General features: G+C 38.5%; 1 protein-coding gene across 2 annotated transcripts; it reads left to right on the top strand.

The window, feature by feature from the left end:
• RGS4 (regulator of G protein signaling 4) lies at positions 2,292 to 9,434 on the top strand. Of its 2 annotated transcripts, NM_001185184.1 has the most exon segments (5): positions 2,306 to 2,468; positions 5,353 to 5,457; positions 5,769 to 5,830; positions 6,444 to 6,610; positions 7,030 to 9,434. In NM_001185184.1, coding segments are annotated over 5 exon segments (618 nt in total). In that variant the 5' UTR covers positions 2,306 to 2,424; the 3' UTR covers positions 7,270 to 9,434.

Raw genomic sequence — 22,045 nt, 5'->3', positions numbered from 1 at the left:
TTGAGGGATAGGATAACACAATAGAAAACCCACATAATCTTGTGTCAAGAAAGTAGGTCTACTGGTAAGAAGGTGTAACCTAAGCAAGCCACTTTCCCTTTCAATTTCCTTTTTGATAAAATGAAGGTGTTAGTCTATATTGTCTTAAATCCCACTCAACTCATCTATTGAGGCTATTTATATTTAAGTCATGATAAATTAGGCTTCTTTTAGGTCTAGATCGAAGATATCAAGTTCCTATTAGGTCTTCACTTAATGTTCCCCAAATCAAATTATTTGAATGATCATTATCTTGGGTGCCCAGGTAAGCAGAGAAGGCGTAGGTCCATCTTTGGATAATCTCCTCTCTTTTTTCATTAGTCTCTCCTTTTTAATGCCATCTGACTGGTCCATCTCCCTGGCTCTACCTTCCTTGGCCTGTTATTTTGCACTATAGTCCCTTCCACATCACCACCAAATATGGCTGTTGACTTCACAAATAAATTCATTTGTTCTATGTTGTACTTCAAAGAAAAGTTGTCCAGTAGCAAATCTAATACATGTTTCCCCCTATCTTCACAGGAGAAAATCAAAGATTTTTTTTTCCTGTCATTTAAATGCATTTTCTGGAGATCATGTTTCCCAACATCTTTTTATATTTCTCTGCCATCTTCTTGCTCTGCAGGCACAGATAGGGATTGGGGCACAGGTGAGGGTAGTGAGGGATGTTATGTATGTGATGGGGGCATTGCTCTTTACCGCTTTCCCTTCTATATTCTTGGATGCCTTTGCATCTTTCTGGAACCCATTTATTTTTCATCTTCCTCACCTAACCATTAGATGACTCAGCTTCTTATATGTAAAGTACAACTCACTGTATCTTATAATCAGGTCCTTTCTGCTTTAAAAATGAAAGCTGTTTAGTAGGAGTTCCCATTGTGGCACAGCAGAAATGTATCTGACCAGGAACCATGAGGTTCTGGGTTCACTCCCTGGCCTTGCTCAGTGGGTTAAGGATTTGGTGTTACTGTGAGCTGTGGTGTGGTTGTAGACACAACTCAGATCTGGTATTGTTGTGGCTGTGGCGTGGGCCAGCAGCTATAGCTCCGATTAGATCCCAAGCCTGGGAACCTCCATGTGCCTGAGTGCACCCCTAAAAAGCAAAACAAAAACAGAAACAAAAAAGAAAGCTGTTGAGTTCTGACATAGCAATTAATTTTCTCCTCCCCCCACTCATAGCCTTTCTACATGGAGAAGATCCCTCTATAACTCTGATGTGAGTATTTGAGCTACAACTACAGGTTGTGAAACACCTGCATGATTCTTTGAAATATTCAATCCATCATATTGTGTACAAAAGATACTAGGTGTTCAGAAGCACCTGTGGGGTTGGAAATTTTTATTTTCACTGTGAGCCCTGGTAACATGAAAAACAAAATACATATTTTTTCTTCTCTCTCTGTCTCACTCTTTCTCAATATTTTGAAATACTAGTTTGAATACCTAGAATTGCATAAGATATAATAAGATTTAAACCCACTTGAAAATAAGAATAGGTGTCTATATTTGTTTATTAACTCCCTCCTCTTGTCTTCAAGCTGCTGTTTGGAAGCTTTTGCAGGAGGCATGCATGTACAAAAGAGATTGTCAGTGCTTGACTGAATCTTTTTCTTAGTAAGAGTTTTAGAAGAGTATTCCACAGTCAGGCTGATTACATATGTAGCTAATCTATTTTCTCTAAACTAGTTGTCTATGTTGCCAGGCATATAACTGTCTATCATCTAGCTATTCCCTGTGTGAATGTGACAACCATGAAAGCAAATTCTGTAAACCCTTTCCTGGAAACAAAGATCCTACCCCCTCCCTTTTGGAAACAGTGAAGATCACATTTTGGATCATGTATGGTATAATATTTCCAACGCAAAATAGGAAGTGCATTGAGAGTCAGTCTCAAAGTAAGCCCATGACCTCTGGCTGGCCCCTTGCCTTCCAGGAGGCAAGTTTCTTTGACATTGTTTTTACAGGCAAATGAATAAACCCCATTTTTTGTAGCATCATAAATTTCTATTTTCCTTTTCAGGGAATTCAAAACCTCAGACATTCATGGAGACATCAAGCAAGTTTTTATTTTCTGCATGTCTACTTTGCAGAAGGATTTTTCTGCCTGCTCACTTTGCATTATTGCGTCAGTGCTTTCTTCCTTATCTCTTCCAGAGGCTGGAGAGGCAGAAGTAGGCTGAGAGGAGATGGCATTGCAGAACTGCCCTCTGATTGGCTGGACCATCGTGGCTGGGCTATAAAAGAGACCCCTACAGGCTTGGGAGGGAGAAGCTCAGAGGATTCTGACAGTAGCTTTCCGGGAGAAAAGGCAAAGTGCGCTCAAAACAGAAGCCACAGCTCCTCCTGCTGCATTTCTTTCCTAACGTGAATCCCACACTTCACAAGATGTGCAAAGGACTCGCAGGTCTGCCGGCTTCTTGCTTGAGGAGGTAAGATGATTTTCACGCACTAAACCGTGTTAAACTTTCAGATAGACTTTTTTAGTTATGTGCGTATCCTATTTACTAACCTGGTTGTTTAGAGTTAGAAACAGTGTGGTCAGGAAAGCCTGAGCCTCCTAGCTTTCCTCCAAGACTAGCTAGAAATTGTGACTTGGAAAGTGTTCTCCCCCAAATTTGGAACTCATGTGTTGCTGTGTATGACCTTGGTTTGGAGGACTGTTCAGTTCCTCTGGCCAAGCTTGTTCAAATTGAGAAGTGATATAAGGTTTTTGGGCTTTATACAGCAGTCTGCAATACCTCTACCTGTGATTACTGTTATTTGAATGTCACTGAGCTACTTAGAATCATGGTTCTGGGCTTTCTGATGGTATACTAGATTTCATTTTGAGAAGGACACCCCAGAATGAAGTTTGACTACATCACCAGAAAAGCACTATGCTGTCTGTGTGATGCTGCAGTATCTTTTGCCTCATGTTCTTAAAAGCAAATGCTACAATAAAATAAGTTTCAAAAGTATATGTCTATTCTCTTTCTGCCTCTGCCTCTAGTTCTTGAAATGTCATATGTGAGTGGTGGTTGAGAAGTATTGATCACAACAAATCAGTGAAGGGCTCTGTAAAAAAATCTCATCTTTAAGACATTGTTTTGTCAATGTTTCATCTCTTCATTTAAAAAAAGAAAAAGATATGCAACTATTTATGTCATTTTTTTATAAAAAGGTATACACAAATGCTTTCAGAGAATGCTCATATGTTTTCTAGTTAAAAAAATACAAAGCTAGTGCATATTACGTTACTTAATCTTACAGTTAAAAGTTAAAAAGTCAATTTGTAGATGTACCATCCCCTGTCTTGTTCCTCTGCAAATAGAAATCACCTTAAATTTCAATTTAGAATTATTTTGGAAAGCACAGTCTTTTGTGCAGTCCTAAGCAATTTACTTCCTGTTATGCAGGAATAGGAAAAATACTCTCTTTTTTCTTTTTCATTCTGCCACGGCTGCTTTACAATGAAGCAGGAGTGTCTGGCAGAGAGTACCTATGAAAACAGAGGTTCTGACCTTCACCATTAATTTCCTGAACTGAATGGAACAAATTACTCCAAGCTTCAGTTGCCTCATATATAAAATTAATCATATAAAATACAGGAGTGTCAGGAGAAAGTTTTGTTCTGGTAAATATTTCAGGAGACAGATGAGTAATTGCTCTAGAGCTTTACCCTCAAGGAGCTCAGAGGCTAACCTGGCAAGGTACACTCAGTGTCGGCAGGTAAACTGCTCTTCCCTTTCCTTGCTGGTGAACTGTGAATCATCTTGTCCAACACCTTCATTCTGACACTGGTGCCTGAGGCTCCAGAGAGAATGTGAGCAGCTCAAGGTCACATAGGTGGTGGGTGGCAGAGAGTGGTAAAATCTAGGTTTCTTACTTCAGAGGTCACTGGAGTCATGTTGGTTTTTATTTCTAGGGTTGTATTGTGTTATAAGGACAAGTGTAGTATACTTGCTAAGCATACGTTCAAGTCTTCATGAAATGACTCTGCATTGCTCAGTATCTGTCGGATTTCAGTTGGACCTGGCACATGAAAACATGAAATGATTTCTGTCTTAACCTAGTCACAATATACTTATGCCATAGTCTTAGAATCTCCTTAGTCTTCATGATTAGATCTTGTTATCATGAAAGAAGATTTTGTATCCCTTGACCAGACAGAAAAGCAGAAGAGGGAAAAAGAGTCCTGTGAGGGAGATAAGATGCTATTGTACTATTTTAGGGGCAGTCCAAGAACATTATGGATTTCAAACTTTCTGGAGAAATGAGGGTAGATAAGCCTCTAACGTATCAGTAGCCATTCTTAAATGTCTTTTTATCCTTGTGGCTTCATTTTCCTTCCTTTAAGTAGGAACGCCTGCTCATTTATTTCTTTCAAAATGACATTTCTCTTTTGTAACTATGTCTTGGCTTTTACAAGAGATAAAAGGAATAAATAATAAAGAATGAAAAAGTTGAGCTAAAAGCTTATTAAAAGCTCCTTCTTTTTGAGTAGGTCACATGGCCTGCCATACCCTAGCTACCTATTAAATAGTGGCTATAAACTGAAGTGCTGCTTTAATTAAACAGTCACGAGCTTCAATGATGACCCTTGCTTTTTTTTTGAGCCTTATTGTTTTTAATCCTCACATATTCTTTATGCTGTAAATATCCTTCTAGTGCAGATATTCAAAAGGAGAGCAGCAGCAGGAGAGTCTTTAGAAGCAAACCTGCAGGAGCTCAGATTTCAGCCTGAGCATTTGTGTTCAATGGAAAAGGTTCCCTCCTTTCCCACTCCTCTCTGCTGAAGCTGCACATCTCCTTGTATATCCCATAACCTGAATTGCTTACCACATTCAGGCTGGAATTGAACAGACCTTTACTTCCTGAGGTGCTTCTACATCTCTGTTAGCAGTGAGGCAGATAGAAATAGCAACCACCCTCCAGCAGGTGGCGAGCAATAAGGTGCCATATTTCACAGTTTATGGCTTGCCCTCCAATTAAAGTACTCAGAGCTCAGTTGAGTTTTTAATGTGTTTCTGCTAAAGCTCTCTAAGTGTTCCATCGCTCAAAATGACAGGTTTACAGAAGAGAGTCCTCAGGTAGACCAAAGGGTCAGAATTCCAGGTACTGATAAAGGAAGCCATGGTCCAGGTTTTGTAGGAAGTTATAAGTAAAAGAAGCAGTATCTTGTTTTCCTGAGAGTTATGCCAACTTCAACTCTTATTTCCTAAATAAACTGTTTCTTGCCCCTTTATTAGTAATGAACTCTTTAAACTCTACCATTAGAGTATCTTTCAAAGAGATCTAATTATTATTATTCTCTTTTCCCCCTCTTCTCTGCAGTGCAAAAGATATGAAACATCGGCTAGGTTTTCTGCTGCAGAAGTCTGATTCCTGTGAACATAGTTCTTCTCACAGCAAGAAGGACAAAGTGGTGATTTGTCAGAGGTAAGAAAAAAGGCCTTGGGAAGATCCACTGAGTATTAACTCTCTGATGTCAGAGATGTTCTATGAGGAGAAAGGGAAGTTCTGTCCCTAGTTAAGTTAGAATTGGATCCCTATGGCCTCTCTTTCCAAGGAAATCATACTTGCATTTGAAATTTCCGTACATCTAGTGGAAAGACTGCCCTAATCAACAATAGGTCTCATTGTAGTGATGGAAGATAAAATCTCTACATTTTATTCAGGATCTTACATTTTTTGCCCCCACTTTGTATCTCAGCCTTCACATTATTCTTTTTTCTCTGCAATGTTTCTAGGGTGAGCCAAGAGGAAGTCAAAAAATGGGCTGAATCCCTGGAAAACCTGATTAGTCATGAATGTAAGTATGACAGCTTCCCCCCCACCCCAGCCCTCACCCTCCCCGCTCAGTGGGGTGAGGATTAAACACACCAGGTAGACAATTTACTTCACCCTACGCTTGAGCTAATAGGAATTGCAGAAAAGCTTGGACTTCAGACTTCTAGACTCAGGAGAACCAGTCTGTTTAAAATTTTGCATATCCTGGAGCTTTGTGATATACAACAGAAAGCTCATACATAATTCATGTGGAACACCATCTCTCTCACCACATGGAAAAAGAGTGAGGAGAAAAACCCAAATATTGAGATTTCTTGCAGAAGAAAATCAGTTTCTTTTAGTTTCTCTTTCCCAACTCATGTTGGTAATTGATGACAGCATGAGCATCTCAGAAAGATAATACTTGCTTGAAAGAGATTTCAAAAGAAACACTGGGTATAAAAGAGATCCCACAGATACTAAACATACATAGGATTACCTGACCACAAGTGACCCCCCCAAAAAAAAAGAGTAGAAAAGAAGATTGTTTGAGCTGATGCCTTGTCCCCCTCAAGTACCTCATCTTTATCTAATATGCACTGTCCACAAGGGTGGTCAGCATAATGAGAACTGTGGTTCTTTCTGCTCTGTCGCAGGTGGGCTGGCAGCTTTCAAAGCTTTCCTGAAGTCTGAATACAGTGAGGAAAACATTGACTTCTGGATCAGCTGTGAAGAGTACAAGAAAATCAAATCACCCTCAAAACTAAGTCCCAGGGCCAAAAAGATCTACAATGAATTCATCTCCGTCCAGGCAACCAAAGAGGTAGGTCTTCATGGCACAGAACTGTCTGGATCTTAGTGAAATTTTCTAGAAATTCCATGGCATGGATCCTTAGATGATATGAGTTAAAGATACAGCAGTGAAACAGGTTATTACAATCCTTGACAACCCCAAATCTGTTAAGAAAAAAGCAGTTTCATCCAGATGACATAGATGATCTCCCTTCATGAATTTTTCTGATGAATCTCCCCAGTCTGTGAGAAAGAACAAAAGATATTGCCCTGTCCACCCTGAAGCAAATGAACCATTTCTGCTCTCTCACATGTGCCGGGGTGGAGCCAAATGTGCTTTTGTTCACTCCTGGGATATAGAGTATGCACACCTATTTGGTACAAATCCCATGCAGCCTCCCATCCTTACAGGGTAAAATGTCTCATGGAGCCTTGGCCTCTGCCCCACAGGTAAACCTGGATTCTTGCACCAGGGAGGAGACAAGCCGGAACATGCTGGAGCCCACGATAACCTGTTTTGACGAGGCTCAGAAGAAGATTTTCAACCTGATGGAAAAGGATTCCTATCGCCGCTTCCTCAAATCCCGATTCTACCTTGATTTGGCCAACCTTTCCAGCTGTGGGTCAGAGAAGCAGAAAGGAGCCAAGAGTTCTACAGACTGTCCTTCCCTGGTCCCCCAGTGTGCCTAGTTACGGCTCAGCAGTGGAGGGCGGAAATGCCAAGACTCTACACCTGGAAAACCTGAGGCCACGTATTGATCTGTATTAAGCACCAGTCCTTTCTCCACATTGTAGCCTAGTGTTCATGCTGCTGGCTATGTGTGAGTCACTCCCATAAAGAAACTAGATTTAGTTTTGGTTATTTTTATGTTCATCAGGGCAGGACCTCATTCCAGTCCCATTTCCCCAAATTTCTTTTAGGGTGCCATGTGAGCAAGGATCCAAATAACGGCCTTGTGTGTCTGGATTTTCAGACTGTTGGCAGTTCTCTCCTCCCAACAGTGTGACCTCAGGTTGGTGGGTTGGTGGTTGGCACACTCTATCTGACATCTACAGCCACGTGTGTTCTGTTAACCAGCACTTTCTCCAAACTCGAGATGCTTAGATGAGGTTGATCTCTTTTGTGTACATATGTATGTGTATGCATGTGTGTATATCTATATGCACACACTCATATATATATACACACATTCTGTATATATGTGTGCATGTATACATACATACATATTTCTGCAAGAATATATAAGAAAGACCCTAGGTGCTCATAACTAGAGTGTGTGTACATACATATGATCCCCAGGCTTTCAGTCTGCAATTGAACAGGGCAAACTAAACCAGCTGCCCTACAAGGCTAAGAAAGGAAGACTAACCTATGGAAAGTCCATGAGTTTTGCTAGAGAAGCATCCAAGGGACTTCATGCTTAATTTAACCACTGACAGCCTCCGAGTTGGACAAATCGTAGGCCTGAATGACACCATGCTGTCTTGGGTGGGTTATCACTAAAGGCACTTTGGGGTGCCCAAGCTGCTGGCCTCCCCCTTTTTGCCTGGGTGCTTGGTGCATAATATCGGCAGCCAGGTTGGTATGGAGTTGCAGATGGGGTGTTTGAACTGAATGAAGTAACAAAGGTGGGGCCTCGCCAGCTCTACATACTATAAAATGCTGGCTGAGTAAGGGCATAGAATTTAAAGGTTAATTTCCTATCCCCTACTCTTGTTTCCTCTTCTGATTAAGGTGCTCTTCACATTTTGTTTTTTCCTGAGAACTTTAGCCATCAGATGAGGTTCCTTAGTTCACCGTTGTTATTTGTTTCCCTATAATAGCTCTAGGCTATATGCCTATTCCTTGTAAACCAGCTTCGGGAGAAGATTATATTTTATACAGGGAAACATGTTTCACAAACTGAAAAGCCCTCATAAGTGTATCTCTTTTGAAGGTATAATTTTGTTTATTCCATCCCAAACATTAGGACAAACAGAAACTGAAGGCTCTGAGATGAAATGAAAGAGAAAAGGAAAAAATTATATCAATTGCTAGAACTACTGTTTGAAACTTTTCAAGGCACATGAAATACTTGAAAATGTCTCGTTTATGTTATTTATGATGTTTTGTACAATGTTTTTATTATTGTATTATTTTATAAATGGAGGTGCAGGATATCACCTGAATTATTAATGAATGGCCAGGAAGTAATTTTCTTCTCATTCGTCTAAAACTACTGCCTTTGAAGTGCACACACGTGCATACATGGACACTGCACCAATTTCTCTAGTATAAATTATAGGCATGGGCACCTTTGTGGCTTTTAAGCCAATAGACTGAACTGCAAAATAAAGACACCAGAGTGTGTGTATACAAATTTCATTATATTAAATTGTATAGGTTTCCTCAATTTTACCCTTTTGGTCTCTCTGACAGTCTTGCTTTCAGTATCCCCAGAGTTCCTCATCAGCATCCCTTTCTGTTACACTGTTCCATGCTTTGTCTCTAATTAACTCCAAGATCCAACTGTGTAACTCTATTGGTCTTGCCCTATTATAACTGTTGTGACTTTCAGATTGTATCTGTACTCACGGATTGCTGTCTCACCAGTATGTCTGGAAGGTCATTCTGAATGAGAAGTAAATTATTTTATGTAATACATTTTTCAAGTGTGTTTTTCAATTGTATTTGCCCCCTTTTTCATCACTACTTAACATACTAGGCTTACCTGCTCACAGTCCTTGGACAGAATATTCCTGCTATATGCATGCCTATTTTATCACAATGTGCTTTAAAGGCCTCAGAGTGGATGCTTCCAGTGAAACACCTGCATCTGAATCATAAAGGTAAATAAATGCTTCATACAAAACTATCTGCTTGTAAACACATTAATGATCCATAGAGACATCTTATGAGAAATAGCAGGGCTTTTATCTCTGCCATGCTGGTTCTGGGAAAGAAAATGGAAGGTGAATGTTGTACATTCTTCAGTCTCTGCCACGGCTCTGCCTACCCCTAGTCACAGAACTGAGGCAGTGTTGGCTTCAGAGACTTTGCTGAACATATTTGGACTTGCAGTTCCTTAATAAGTTTTCAGAGAAAAGAGTTCACCCTTCAGAGCAGCTCTTCTTCTACTTCCAGTTACCAGCCTGATGGAGAAAAGATGGGAACTATAGATGAAAGAGATGGAAGGGAGCTCCAGGGAGTTGAGAGGCAGACCCCTGTCCAAACTACTCAAAGTCCTTTTCTCCTTTTACAAGTTCTTTTTCCTAGAAACGAGGTCGTAGAACATTCATATTCACAGGTATGGACACCATGTCTATTATATCATGAGACTCCTACTTCCATCATACTTACAAGGTGTTAGGGTCAGAGGATCTTAAACTACTTTGAGGAAGAGATTCTCTTAAGGAGCTGATGAAAACTATGGACTGTCTCCTGAGAAAATTACACAATGAAATCTAAATTTCCTATAAATATTTAAAGGGAATCTTTACAACTCACCTCAAAATACACAAGGCTATCATCTGTTTCACACAATATGTTTGTCAGACTCTCACAGAGAGCGTGCAGTTCTAGCACATACAACTCAACATCAAAAACAAAAAAAACAATTAAAAAATGGGCAGTGGAGTTCCCATCGTGGCTCAGTGGTTAATGAATCCCACTAGGAACCATGAGGTTGCGGGTTCGATCCCTGGCCTTGCTCAGTGGGTTAAGGATCCGGCGTTGCCATGAGCTGTGGTGTAGGTTGCAGACGCGGCTCAGATCCCGCGTTGCTGTGGATCTGGCGTAGGCCGGTGGCTACAGCTCCAATTCAACCCCTAGCCTGGGAACTTCCATATGCTGCGGGAGCAGCCCAAGAAATGGCAAAAAGACCAAAAAAAAAAAAAAAATGGGCAAAGTATCTGAACAGTCATATAGACATGTTTTTCTAAAAAAGACATATGGATGGCCAACAGACACATGAAAATATGTTCAACATCACCCATGATCAGGAATATGCCAATCAAAACCATTAAATATCACCTCATACCTGTCAAAATGGTTATTACCAAAAAGATAACAAACAACAAGTTTTGATGAAGATTTTGAAAAAAGGGAAGACTCGTGCACTAATGGTAGGAATATAAATTGATGCAGCCATGATTGAAAAACAGAAATTTCTCAGAGAATTAAAAATAAAACAACCATTCAATCCAGCAATTCCACAGCTTGGGTATGTTTCCAAAGGGGGAGGGACCACTAATTTGAAAATATATATTAACCCCTAAAGTTCACTGCAGCATTACTAACAATAGCCAAAGAGTTCCCATCATGGCTCAGTGGAAATGATTCTGACTAGTGTCCCTGAGGTCACAGGTTCAATCCCTAGCCTTGCTCAGTGGGTTAAGGATTCAGCGATGCCAAGAGCTGTGATGTAGGTCACAGACACAGCTTGGACTGACTGTGGGAAAGGCTGGCAGCTATAGCTCTGATTCTACCCCTAGCCTGGGAAACTCCATATGCCACTGGGGTAGCCCTTAAAAGAAAAAAAAAAATAGCCAAGATATGGAAGCAACATAAGTGCCCAAGGATAAATGGATATAAAACATGAGATGTGGTGTATATATGTGTGTGTATATACACACACACGCACAAAGGGATGTTACTCAGCCATTATAAAGGATGAAATCTTGGCATTGCAACATGAGTGGACCTAGAAAGTATTATGCTAAGTGAAATAAGTCAGGAAGAAAAAGACAATTTCACTTCTATGTGGAATCCAAAAAACAAAACAAGTGAACAAAAACAAATGAACAAATAAAAAAAAAAAAAAAAACACCAGAAACGTCATAGGTACAGAGAACAAACAGGTAGTTGTCAGAGGGGGTGGTGGGAGATGAGTGAAATATTTCAGGGAAAATAAGAGGTATCAACTTCCAGTTACAAAAAAAAAAAATGCCTCATGAGTCAGTCACGGAGATGAAATGTACAGAGTGGGGAATATAGTTGATAATAATGTAATATTTTTGTATGGTGATGCAGGTAGTCAAAAGGTACAAACTTTCAGTTGTAGAAGATAAGTATTAGAGATGTAATATACAACATGATTAATATAACTAACACTGTTGTATGCTATACATGCAAGCTGATGGAGTAAATCATGAGTGTTCCCAACACAAGAAAGAAATATTTTTTCTTTTTCTTTTTCTTTTATTTTGCATCTATAGGATGATAGAAAGTTATTAAACTTGTGCATTTCACAATGTAGGTAAGTTACACTATTATGCTGTTCACCTTAACTTATATTAACAACATACATATAGGTTATTAATAATAGACATCCTTGTTCTTCATCCTTATGTATTGGTATTTTCTGTAGGATGGATTCCTAGAAGAAAGAAAAGATCGCTGAGATAAAGAGTAAGTACATTTTTTAATGTTAAAAATTCACATTCTTGTGAACAGTATAAAAAAATGTCCATAGCAGAGTTCCTGTAGTGGTACAGCGGAAACGAATCTGACTAGGAACCATGAGGTTGCGGTTCAATCCCTGGCCTTGCTCAGTGGGTTAAGGATCCAGCATTGCCGTGAGGTGTAGTGTAGGTGGGCAGCAACAACTCCAATTAGACCCCTAGGCTGGGAACCTCCATATGCGACAGGTGCAGCCCTAAAAAAAGACAAAAGACAAAAATAAATAAATAAATGTCAATTGCCCCATATCTTTACTGGCATTAGCTAAGTCCTTTTCGGCTTACTGATCTGATGGAGTAAAAATGACATCTTAACATTTTAACTTTTTTCCACTCATGAAGTTGAGCATATTTATAAATTTTCACTGGCCATATCTACATTTTGCCTACTTCTCATATCCATTCCGAATAGTTTTGTTTTTCTTTTTTTATAAATGTGCTTATGAAGTTTACATAATAATTATATTTATTTTCTGTCTACAATGTTTTTTGCAAATAGTTTTCTGCCTTTGTTTATGGTGTCTTTTGCAAATGAGAATGTTTTACTTTTTATGAAACTAAATCTGTCAATCTTTGCTTTACGATCCAAGTTTCTCAGCAAGCTTACAAAAGCCACCTTCATCAGGGTGTTTTACTAATATTCTTCTATGTTTTATTCTAGTATTTTTTTACTTAGTTTTAAGTTTTATTTATGTTAATATATTTGGAATTTATTTTTATATACGATATCAAATAAGGCTAAAAGCAATGCCATATGATTTTTTGAATAAGCCTTGCTTTTTCTATTTAACTTAAATGCCATCTTATCATTTCAGTAAATTTTGTTAAGTACTAGAACCTTGTTTCTGTATTTTGTCTAATGATACCCATTTCTATTCCAATATTACCCTGTAGTTTGTAAGTTTTAATTCTTGACATAAAGACAACATTCTTCCCTAGTTTTACTTTTAGTTTTATTTCCACAGATGAGAAAGATTTTATTTATAGTTTTAAAAATTAATGCAATAAAAAAATCTAAACATAGCAAGAAAAAAAAAAAAAAACTACCTTCAGGAAAAACGGACTACCCATTAGCCTAAGCCAAACATGTGGACAAAAAAAAAAATAATCATCAGAGCAAAGCCAGTAGATAAATTGGCTCATGTGACCAGCCAAACTTACAAGCATGGTATAAGAACTAAAGTGCTCCATTCATTTAATTCAGAGACTGAATTCAAAACATGAGCCTGCTCTTGCTTAGGTCTTTAACTACTTGATGATCAACTAAAATGTTCATCATCAAAACCTATTGTTATAATATGCATTGTGTTGCTTCTCTGATGTCCAGAAGTAACAAAAAATATGACATAAGAAAAGAAAATACTGGGTTTTCAAGCAGGAGGCATAACTCTCCCAGACTTCAGGCAATATTGCAAAGCCACAGTCATCAAGACAGTGTGGCACTGGTACCAAAACAGACATATAGACCAACGGAACAGAATAGAGAACCCAGAAAGAAACCCAGACACCTGTGGTCAATTAATCTTTGACAAAGGAGGCAAGAACATAAAATAGGAAAAAAGACAGTCTTTTCAGCAAGCATTGCTGGGAAACCTGGACAGCTGCATGTAAATCAATGAAGCTAGAACACACCATGCACAAAAATAAACTCAAAATGGCTTAAAGACTTAAATGTAAGACAAGACACCATCAAACTCCTGGAAGAGAGCATAGGCAAAACATTCTCTGATATCAACCTTATGAATATTTTCTCAGGACAGTCTCCCAAAGCAACAGAAATAAGAGCAAAAATAAACCAATGAGACCAAATCAAACTGACAAGCTTTTGCACAGCAAAGGAAACCAAAAAGAAAACAAAAGACAACTTACAGAATGGTAGGAAATAGTTTCAAATGGTACAACTGGCAAGGGCTTAATCTCTAGAATATATAAGCAACTTATACAACTCAACAGCAAAAAAGCCAAAGACCCAATGGAAAAATGGGCAAAAGACCTGAATAGATGCTTTTCCAAGGAAGATGTACAGACGGCCAATAAGCACATGAAAAAATGCTCAACATCACTGATTATTAGAGAAATGCAAACCAAAACTACCATGAGATATCACCTCACACCAGTCAGAATGGCCATCATTAATAAGTCCACAAATATCAAATGCTTGAGGGGGTGTGGAGAAAAGGAAACCCTCCTGCACTGTTGGTGAGAATGTAAGCTGGTACAACCACTATGGAGAACAGTATGGAGGTACCTTAGAAATCTATACATAGAACTACCATATGACCCAGAAATCCCACTCTTGGGCATATATCCAGACAAAACTTTCCTTAAAAAAGACACACTTACCCGCATGTTCATTTCAGCTCTATTCACAATAGCCAAGACATGGAGACAACCCAAATGTCCACTGACAGATGAATGGATTAGGAAGATGTGGTATATATACACAATTGAATACTACTCAGCCATGAAAAAAGAATGAAATAATGCCATTTGCAGCAACATGGATGGAAATAGAGACTCTCATAATGAGTGAGGTAAGTCAGAAAGAGAAAGACAAATACCATATGATATCACATATCTGGAATCTAATATAAGGAGGCACAAATGAACTTTTCCACAAAAATAAAATCATGGACTTACAGAATAGACTTGTGGTTGCCAAGGGGAAGGAAGAGGGAGTGGAGTGGTTGGGGAGCTTTGGGTTAATAGATACACACTATTGCCTTTGGGATGGATTAGCTATAAGATCCTGCTGTTTAGCACTTGGAATTATGTCTAGTCACTTATGATGGAACATGATAATGTGCCAAAATAGAATGTGTACATGTATGTGTAACTGGGTCATCATGCTATACAGTAGAAAAAAAAATTGTACTGGGAAAATAACTATTAAAAACAACAATAATAATAATAAAGAAAATACTGGGTTTTGCCCTTTTTGTAGTATAGAGAAAAGGAAAATTTGAGTGAGATGGCTCAGGAAGGGTTCATGTAGAAAAAGAGTACAATTTTTTAGAGTTTGTATGCAAAATCATAATGAGGGAGGTGTGGCCAGGGACTACTGAAATTCTTAAACATATCAATGGGGTAAAAAATGCCTGGAGAAAGAACTGGGTTTCCAAAGGAAGCCTAAAATTTAACAGTAGCATCTTACATTTATAGCATGATTATTAATTGCCAGGCCTATGCCTAGCACATCACATGATCTCATTTAACACTTGGAACAAAACTGAAATAGATGTGATTAGTATTTTCCCATTGCAGATAGGGAAAATGTGATATAGGAAAGTTTAGATATTTACTCATGATCATATACCATAGAAGTGATAGACTTGAGTCAAACCCAGAAATATGCCTTGAGTCCATACTCTATTACTCTAGTCAAGAAGAAAGGGAAAAGTGGGAAGAGAAGGAAGAAGGAATCAGAATCGAAGCAAGCAAGGGAATAATGTCAGAAAGAAATAAAGATAGAAGGGACAAGAGGTAAAAATTACGAAAAGAGTGGAGAGAGGAAAGGAAGGAAACAAGGGAATGACAGGAAAGAAAATATGAGAGAAAGGAACATGAAAGATATAGCAGAAGAAAGGAATTAAAAATACACATTGTGAAGAACAAAATGCCAACACTCATCAGCCCTCATGTCTGAATGGCTACCCCCAACCCCAGAGGATTGTGCTGATACTGGTTATCTTATACCCTGCCTAAGCAGGAGCAGGTGGAAGGTGTCTCAGGGATTAGTGAAAACTGAGTTTGGGGAGCAAGAGGTAAATACTAAGCTGGGTTCCTCATTAAGAATTAATTCTCCATTTTCTTTTATTTCTTTCTCTAAATTTGACAGATCTTGAACCATTCTCCAGAGCAAGAGTTTGTTTTTTTGTTTTTCAAATGCCTGAAGGGAGAAGGAAAAAGGATAAGAGAATGGCTCAACCCTCCTTTGGTTCCAGCTCAACTCTGCCTTGGTATGACATGCACAGGAAATCCAAGTCATTCACCCCCTGATGGAGGCATGCACAGACAAGACCCCAGATGGAAACAGGCATTTGTCACAAGGTTCTGGTCATGTTGCTCCTGCCCCCACTCTAGGAGGGAAGCCAGTGCTGACCACAGACTCTAGGTTAAAGGATAGTGCCCCCACATGAGTCTGTGCAAATCAGCAGAATTAGGCCATGGGAATTGGTAAGTGGGTGACCTCTTGAGAGTGACCTTCCAGGATTGACTTTGGGGGCATTGCTTCTGAAGAAAGTCCAAAAAGAGTTTTGTTGATTTTTCAAAGTGCTATTTGCAAAATTCCCAGATTATTCCACCAATCCATCTGGCCTTTCTGTAGCTGTCTTCTCCTAGGACAGTCTATCCCTGAGATATCTCCTCAATACTGACAATAAATTGTGAGAAAAAAATTCTAGTCATGTCATACTAAGGACAAGTCTTTCTCATTATTTTCTCTCACTACCATGCCTGTAAGTGCTGCCTTCCTCCTCCTCTTGTGGTTTCTTCCATATAATACTTGGTATTTTTCCACCCTTGCCTTATTGCTAGTAATTCCATACTATTGGGGTGTTAGAAATGCCAACTGTAAGGGAAGTTTTCAAATTCCAGATCAACTTATCTTCCAGTTCCTTTCTTGGAGATGGTTTTTCCTAATGTGGAGTCCCTCAAGCTGGAAATTGCAGAATCATCCTTTTAATTATTTCTCACTCATTCCACACACCCGATAGTCACTCAGTTCTACAGAATCCTCTGGGTGAGATACCTCAAAGCCTATTCCTGCCTCATCATTGCCATGGCCATAGCAAGCCCTTCATACAGGCCCTCATCATACATGGCCTGGCTTATTGCTTTGGCCTTGCTTCTAGTCTCTCTGCCTCTAGTCCGATATCCTCTTCTTCATTCCAAATAATCATCAGTCTGCTCCAAAATGTACATTTGATCCCCCACTCTGCTGCTTAAAATTTGCAATGTTCCCAACTCTCTAGGCTAGTATTCAAGACTCTTCAACTTTTTGAATTCTGTATAACTTTCTGGTCTCGTTCCCATGATTCCTCCCTTGATCCAGGTATCACAATTTGTAGTTTCTAACCTGGCATGTTGTTAGTTGCCCCTGTCATTGTCCAAATGAGTCTTCTAACACTTTCCTCTATCTAGATAAACTCTTACTCTTTATTTTAAACTCAGCTCAAGACCTAACCTCATGGAGAACTCTCCCACTTTCTGGCATGATTCAGTGTTCTTCTGTGGGGTTCCCTTGATAGTCTGTCGTGTTTTTATTATGACTAGCACATTGTCCTGTAACTATAGATTTATAAGTGTATCTCCCAAACTACACTGCAAATTCCTCAAGGTTACCAATCATGTCTCACTTAATTTTATATCGTCTGTACCAAGTAATGACCCTAATACATAGACAGTGACTATTTGTTGATTGAGTGACCAACTTCACTTTTACATACTCCTGGATCTGTCCAGCTTCTCCTATTTCCTGAGTGATTACTGTGGCCTGAGTTCTTATTTGACCTAATGCTCTCAGAGTCTACTGTAATCTTGCTGTCTTCCTCTTGGAGAACACAAAGGCATTTCTCCCAGGTTTGTGCTGTGTGCTGGGGGTGAAATAACCAGAGTAGGGAAGAGTTGATTGGAGCCACTTTAGAGAGAAAAGATTTTTTAAAAGAATTTACAAGATTGCAAATAGTGTATTCCTGTGTCTATTGTGTACATGCAATTAAAACTTTATAATTAAATTTTAATTAATATACTTTATAAAATTATATATATAATTAAAGCCACTATGTTCCTTTATATGCACAAGTTGCATATTCATGGCATAAAATTGAGAACATTTATTGTTTAGTTTCTGCTAATACCTCTCTATGTGTATTAACTAGTTTAATGCATCTAACAACCTTGTCATGAGGAGGCACTAAAATTTATCACCTCCCTTTTATAGATGATAGATTGAAGCACAGAAAGGCAAGTACTTTGCCCAAGATCACATATCTCATAAGCAGAGGCACGTGGAGTTGACCCCAGGGTGTGTGGTTGCAAAGCCCATGTTTTTTGCTACACTGTCTCTCACATAAGCCTGGAGTTCTGTGAACCTAATGATGGACAAAAACAAACAAACAAACAAGCAAAAACAATTAATCGACCACTCTTTCCTCAAAAAACATTTCTTTGAATTTTTTTTCTGCTAATTTTGTATCACAGTCATTTCTTGGTATGCTCCTATTTCTGTTTGTCTCCTCTACTTCTTGTAAAAATTTTAATACTTTGCTTACCACTGTATTGTCTAACACCTCACTCCAAGTTTCCTTCAAACTCTTCTCCCATGACCTACACAAGATAATCCTGTCATTGGAGTGACAGCCAGGACTTCTAAAACCAAACTTAACCTTGACCAGGGCTGTACTGACATCCCCAGCATAACAAGCTCACTCACCTCCCTCCTTAATTTCTACATCCTTGTCGACATTTGGAATTTCCACAGGTTGTTGATATTTCCATAGATAAAAATGAAAAATATCCCATTTAAGATTTACATTTAAGAATAAATTTAGTAAGAAAATTATCAGACACATATGAAGAAAACCATTAAAATACTATTAAACCCATAAAGCAAGAAACTGAACAACTAGAAAGGCATTCATATTAGCGTAATGAAAATCAGTTTTCCCTATATTGCAGTTATCAATTAAAATCTCAACAAGACATTTTGGAATTGGATAAAATGTTCCTGACTGTCATGTAGGAGAATAAATGTCCAAAAACTAGTCAAGAAAAAGTATGAAAAATAAATGGGATGAGGATAGACTTGTCTTACCAAATATCAGACATGATGTGACTGTATCCATATCATTAAAAGCTAATATAACTTGATGAATAAAAAAGATCAAGGAGCATAACACAAAATACTGAATTAAACCCCAATTTATAGTTCATGTAGATAAAAAATGTTTATAGAACTTATATTTTATTTCAATAGGAAAATGATGAATATTTTGATAAATGGTAATGTGACAACTGGCTACATATTCTGACATCCATATTGCAATCAGAATGAAAATTCAGAGTTGCCAGGGTATAATAATGTTCTCAAAGAGAGAGTCAGTTTCAACTCTTGCTGATGTTTCCCTGGACTCACACTTTCACTGTTTATTGGTCTTTGAGAAATTCATATTTTATGACAACTCACTGTTGCATTTTGTAGGATTTATTTTATATGTTATCCAACACTTGTTATTATTTCTATGGAAGATTTGTTTAGGATATCTAATCCACCATAGGAGAATGTGCCCATGTTTTTTTATGGGGGTTTGTAGGTTTAAGAATGTGTGATGCACAATTAGTTAAAGAAACTGACATAAAGCAATGTGTTTGCTATAAAGAGCACTGGTACCATGAGAAATGTTGAGGTTTTTCTGTATTATGTGTTCATATAATTTATCTATTAGGAAAAGACCAAGCTAGGGACAGCTGGGAGTTCCCAGCGTGGCTCAGCGGAAATGAGTCTGACTAGTATCCATGAGGATGCAGCTTTGATCCCTGGCCCCATTCAATGGGTTAAAGATCCAGCATTGCTGTGAGCTGTGGTGTAGGTCACAGATTCGGCTCGGAAGTGGTGTTGCTGTGGCTATGGCATAGGCCTGCAGCTATAGCTCCGATTGGACTCCTAGCCTGGGAACCTCCATATGCTGCAGGTGCAGCCCTAGAAAGACAAAAGAAAGAAAGAGAGAAAGAGAAAGAAAGCAAGCGAGCAAGCTGTAGAATTTAAGCTATTAAGCACCAGCTGAATATACTTGGCATGTCAATGAATAAATCTATGAATATATGTCAAAAACGTACAAATGTTTTCAATATGAGTAAAAATTAGGGGTAAGGAGGATATATTTAAATTGGTAACAGCGTATGCTTGGCAATCATCTGGTGCTCAAATGAAAACACTAACTGCCCAGTTAAATGATTTTAGAAACAGTTTAATTAAGAGGTATTGTGAGATAGCCTGCTTTACTGGAAGAGGTGAACTGGCCATCTGAATTTCACTTTTACAGATCACTGGGAAAAAGTTGTCCCAGTGGTTCTAGTCAAGCCAATGTGCCTTTGTGTACAAGAACTCTCTCTCTCTCTTGCATTTAGTTATTATTTATCTGAATTAATTTATTTCAGGAGCTGGACTATTCCAAATAATTTTTAGGCATATTGGGCTGTCGCATTGTTTCTTTTAGATGACAGATTGTCCTTTTAATCAGTTCTTTTTTCTTACTGAGTTCTGATGACTCCAAAGTGGGGAGAAACCCACTCAGGAACAGTATCTTTATCAGCAAAAAAACTGCTGAATTCATTTTGCTGATTTTTCATCACCCACCAGCATATGACAATGATGAAAACTCTATTGTTACCATAAAGACCTAGGTATATCTATTGCCCAAGATGGTTCTCTTTAAGATCTTGAGGCATTAAAATAAAAATTTCCTCCCCATTGATCATCGTTCAAGATGAAAAGAGAGTCAGAGAAACAAAGTGAGGAAAGGGAGCTTATTACCTGTACAAGCTGAAAATGGAACTATAATAAATCTCTTACTGCTTATAGTTCATCAGTTTTAATTTGGAATGGGATGGGGCAAGCAATGCAATAAAGATAAGCTCACCTTGTTTAATCTCCAATGAGTCATGAGTGTGAAAAATGCCTGTTACCTGGGTCATTTAGCCATGACCAAATTATCATCCTGTCTGGTTAGCAATATTTCTCAATTCCACCTTCACTGCTTTAAGCAAGGACAGGAAGTTCTTGAAATTCATATCCACAAACTATTTTTTCCACAAATTATTAATTAATGTGAAGATAATGTCATAGAGGCCCAAGGCGGATATTTATACCCTTGCTCCCAACATTTTTTTTTTTTTTTTTTGTCTTTTTGCCTTTTCTAGGGCAGCACATGCGGCATATGGAGATTCCCAGGCTAGGGCTCCAATTGGAGCCGTAGCCACCGGCCTACGCCAGAGTCACAGCAACGTGGGATCTGAGCCGTGTCTGCAACCTACACCACAGCTCACGGCAACGCCGGACCCTTGACCCATTGAGCAAGGCCAGGGATCAAACCTGCAATCTCATGGTTCCTAGTCAGATTCGTTAACCACTGAGCCACGACAGGAACTCCCCAAATATTTTTTAAAAATTACCTACAGGGATGGAAATGCTATAAAATTTGGTTGTGATGATTGTTGTACAACTATAAACATAAAATTCATTGAGTAATAAAAAATGCAATATCAAAAAAAATTACCTACAGCCAGAGAAAATGGGAAGGAAAAAATAATGGATAACACAATTCATATTTTCTAGAGACTAGCCACAATTTATCAAGGAAAACATCAAAGATGGGCAGGGAAAAGCGTTTGAAGAAGTTTTTCAAAAATAGCCATCTATACTATAATCAAAGAAGGAAAGCTAGAACTCCAGTGTGGCTTCCTAAGAATTAAAATATTTATTGACCACGAAACCCTTGAAAAGAATCGGGTGATGTACTTATGTAAAGTGCTATTGATAAGCTTGTAAGGAATGGATACAGTACTGGATAGCCTCAGGTAAAGACAATCTGGAGTCTAAGTATAAAATCCAGTGTTAGTTGTAGACTAGACACCACATTCAATGCACAATGAATTTATGAAGTCATAGGTTATCTTGCAATATGATTAAAAAATCATTCCATAAAAAATCAAGCACCTCCTGACTTGATACACCTTGGATGCAATTTGGAACATGATGTTATGTTTTAATGTTGAGATCCTTGGGTAACATACTGATGGAAAATACTGACAGTAAGAGAATAAGAATTTACCTAGGCCATTTGGTTGTGAGAGAACTGTTGACAATCCATTGTCCTTCCTCCATCTCATGTGTCCCTGATGGGACTATCAGTCATAATAGTGTGGTCCCTTCTCCCCTTCATGCAACTGGACACGTGAAATAAAAAGGCTAATCAGACTATGTTGTTTGAATTTTGACACAAAAATACCCATGAGTTCCTGCTTCTAG

The sequence above is a fragment of the Sus scrofa genome, chromosome 4, assembly GCF_000003025.6.
Source record: "Sus scrofa isolate TJ Tabasco breed Duroc chromosome 4, Sscrofa11.1, whole genome shotgun sequence".
Lineage (NCBI taxonomy): Eukaryota > Metazoa > Chordata > Mammalia > Artiodactyla > Suidae > Sus > Sus scrofa.
Note: the sequence above shows the minus strand (reverse complement) of the source record. Positions and strands in the feature narration are given on the sequence as shown.

What these genes read in the sequence shown, in the direction of transcription:
- RGS4 (XM_021088597.1), top strand. Translation starts at nt 2,425, where the DNA reads ATGTGCAAAGGACTCGCAGGTCTGCCGGCTTCTTGCTTGAGGAG. An exon ending in AAAGTGGTGATTTGTCAGAG is followed by an intron (nt 5,458 to 5,768) that starts GTAAGAAAAAAG and finishes CAATGTTTCTAG; the next exon opens with GGTGAGCCAAGAGGAAGTCA. An exon ending in AAACCTGATTAGTCATGAAT is followed by an intron (nt 5,831 to 7,029) that starts GTAAGTATGACA and finishes TCTGCCCCACAG; the next exon opens with GTAAACCTGGATTCTTGCAC.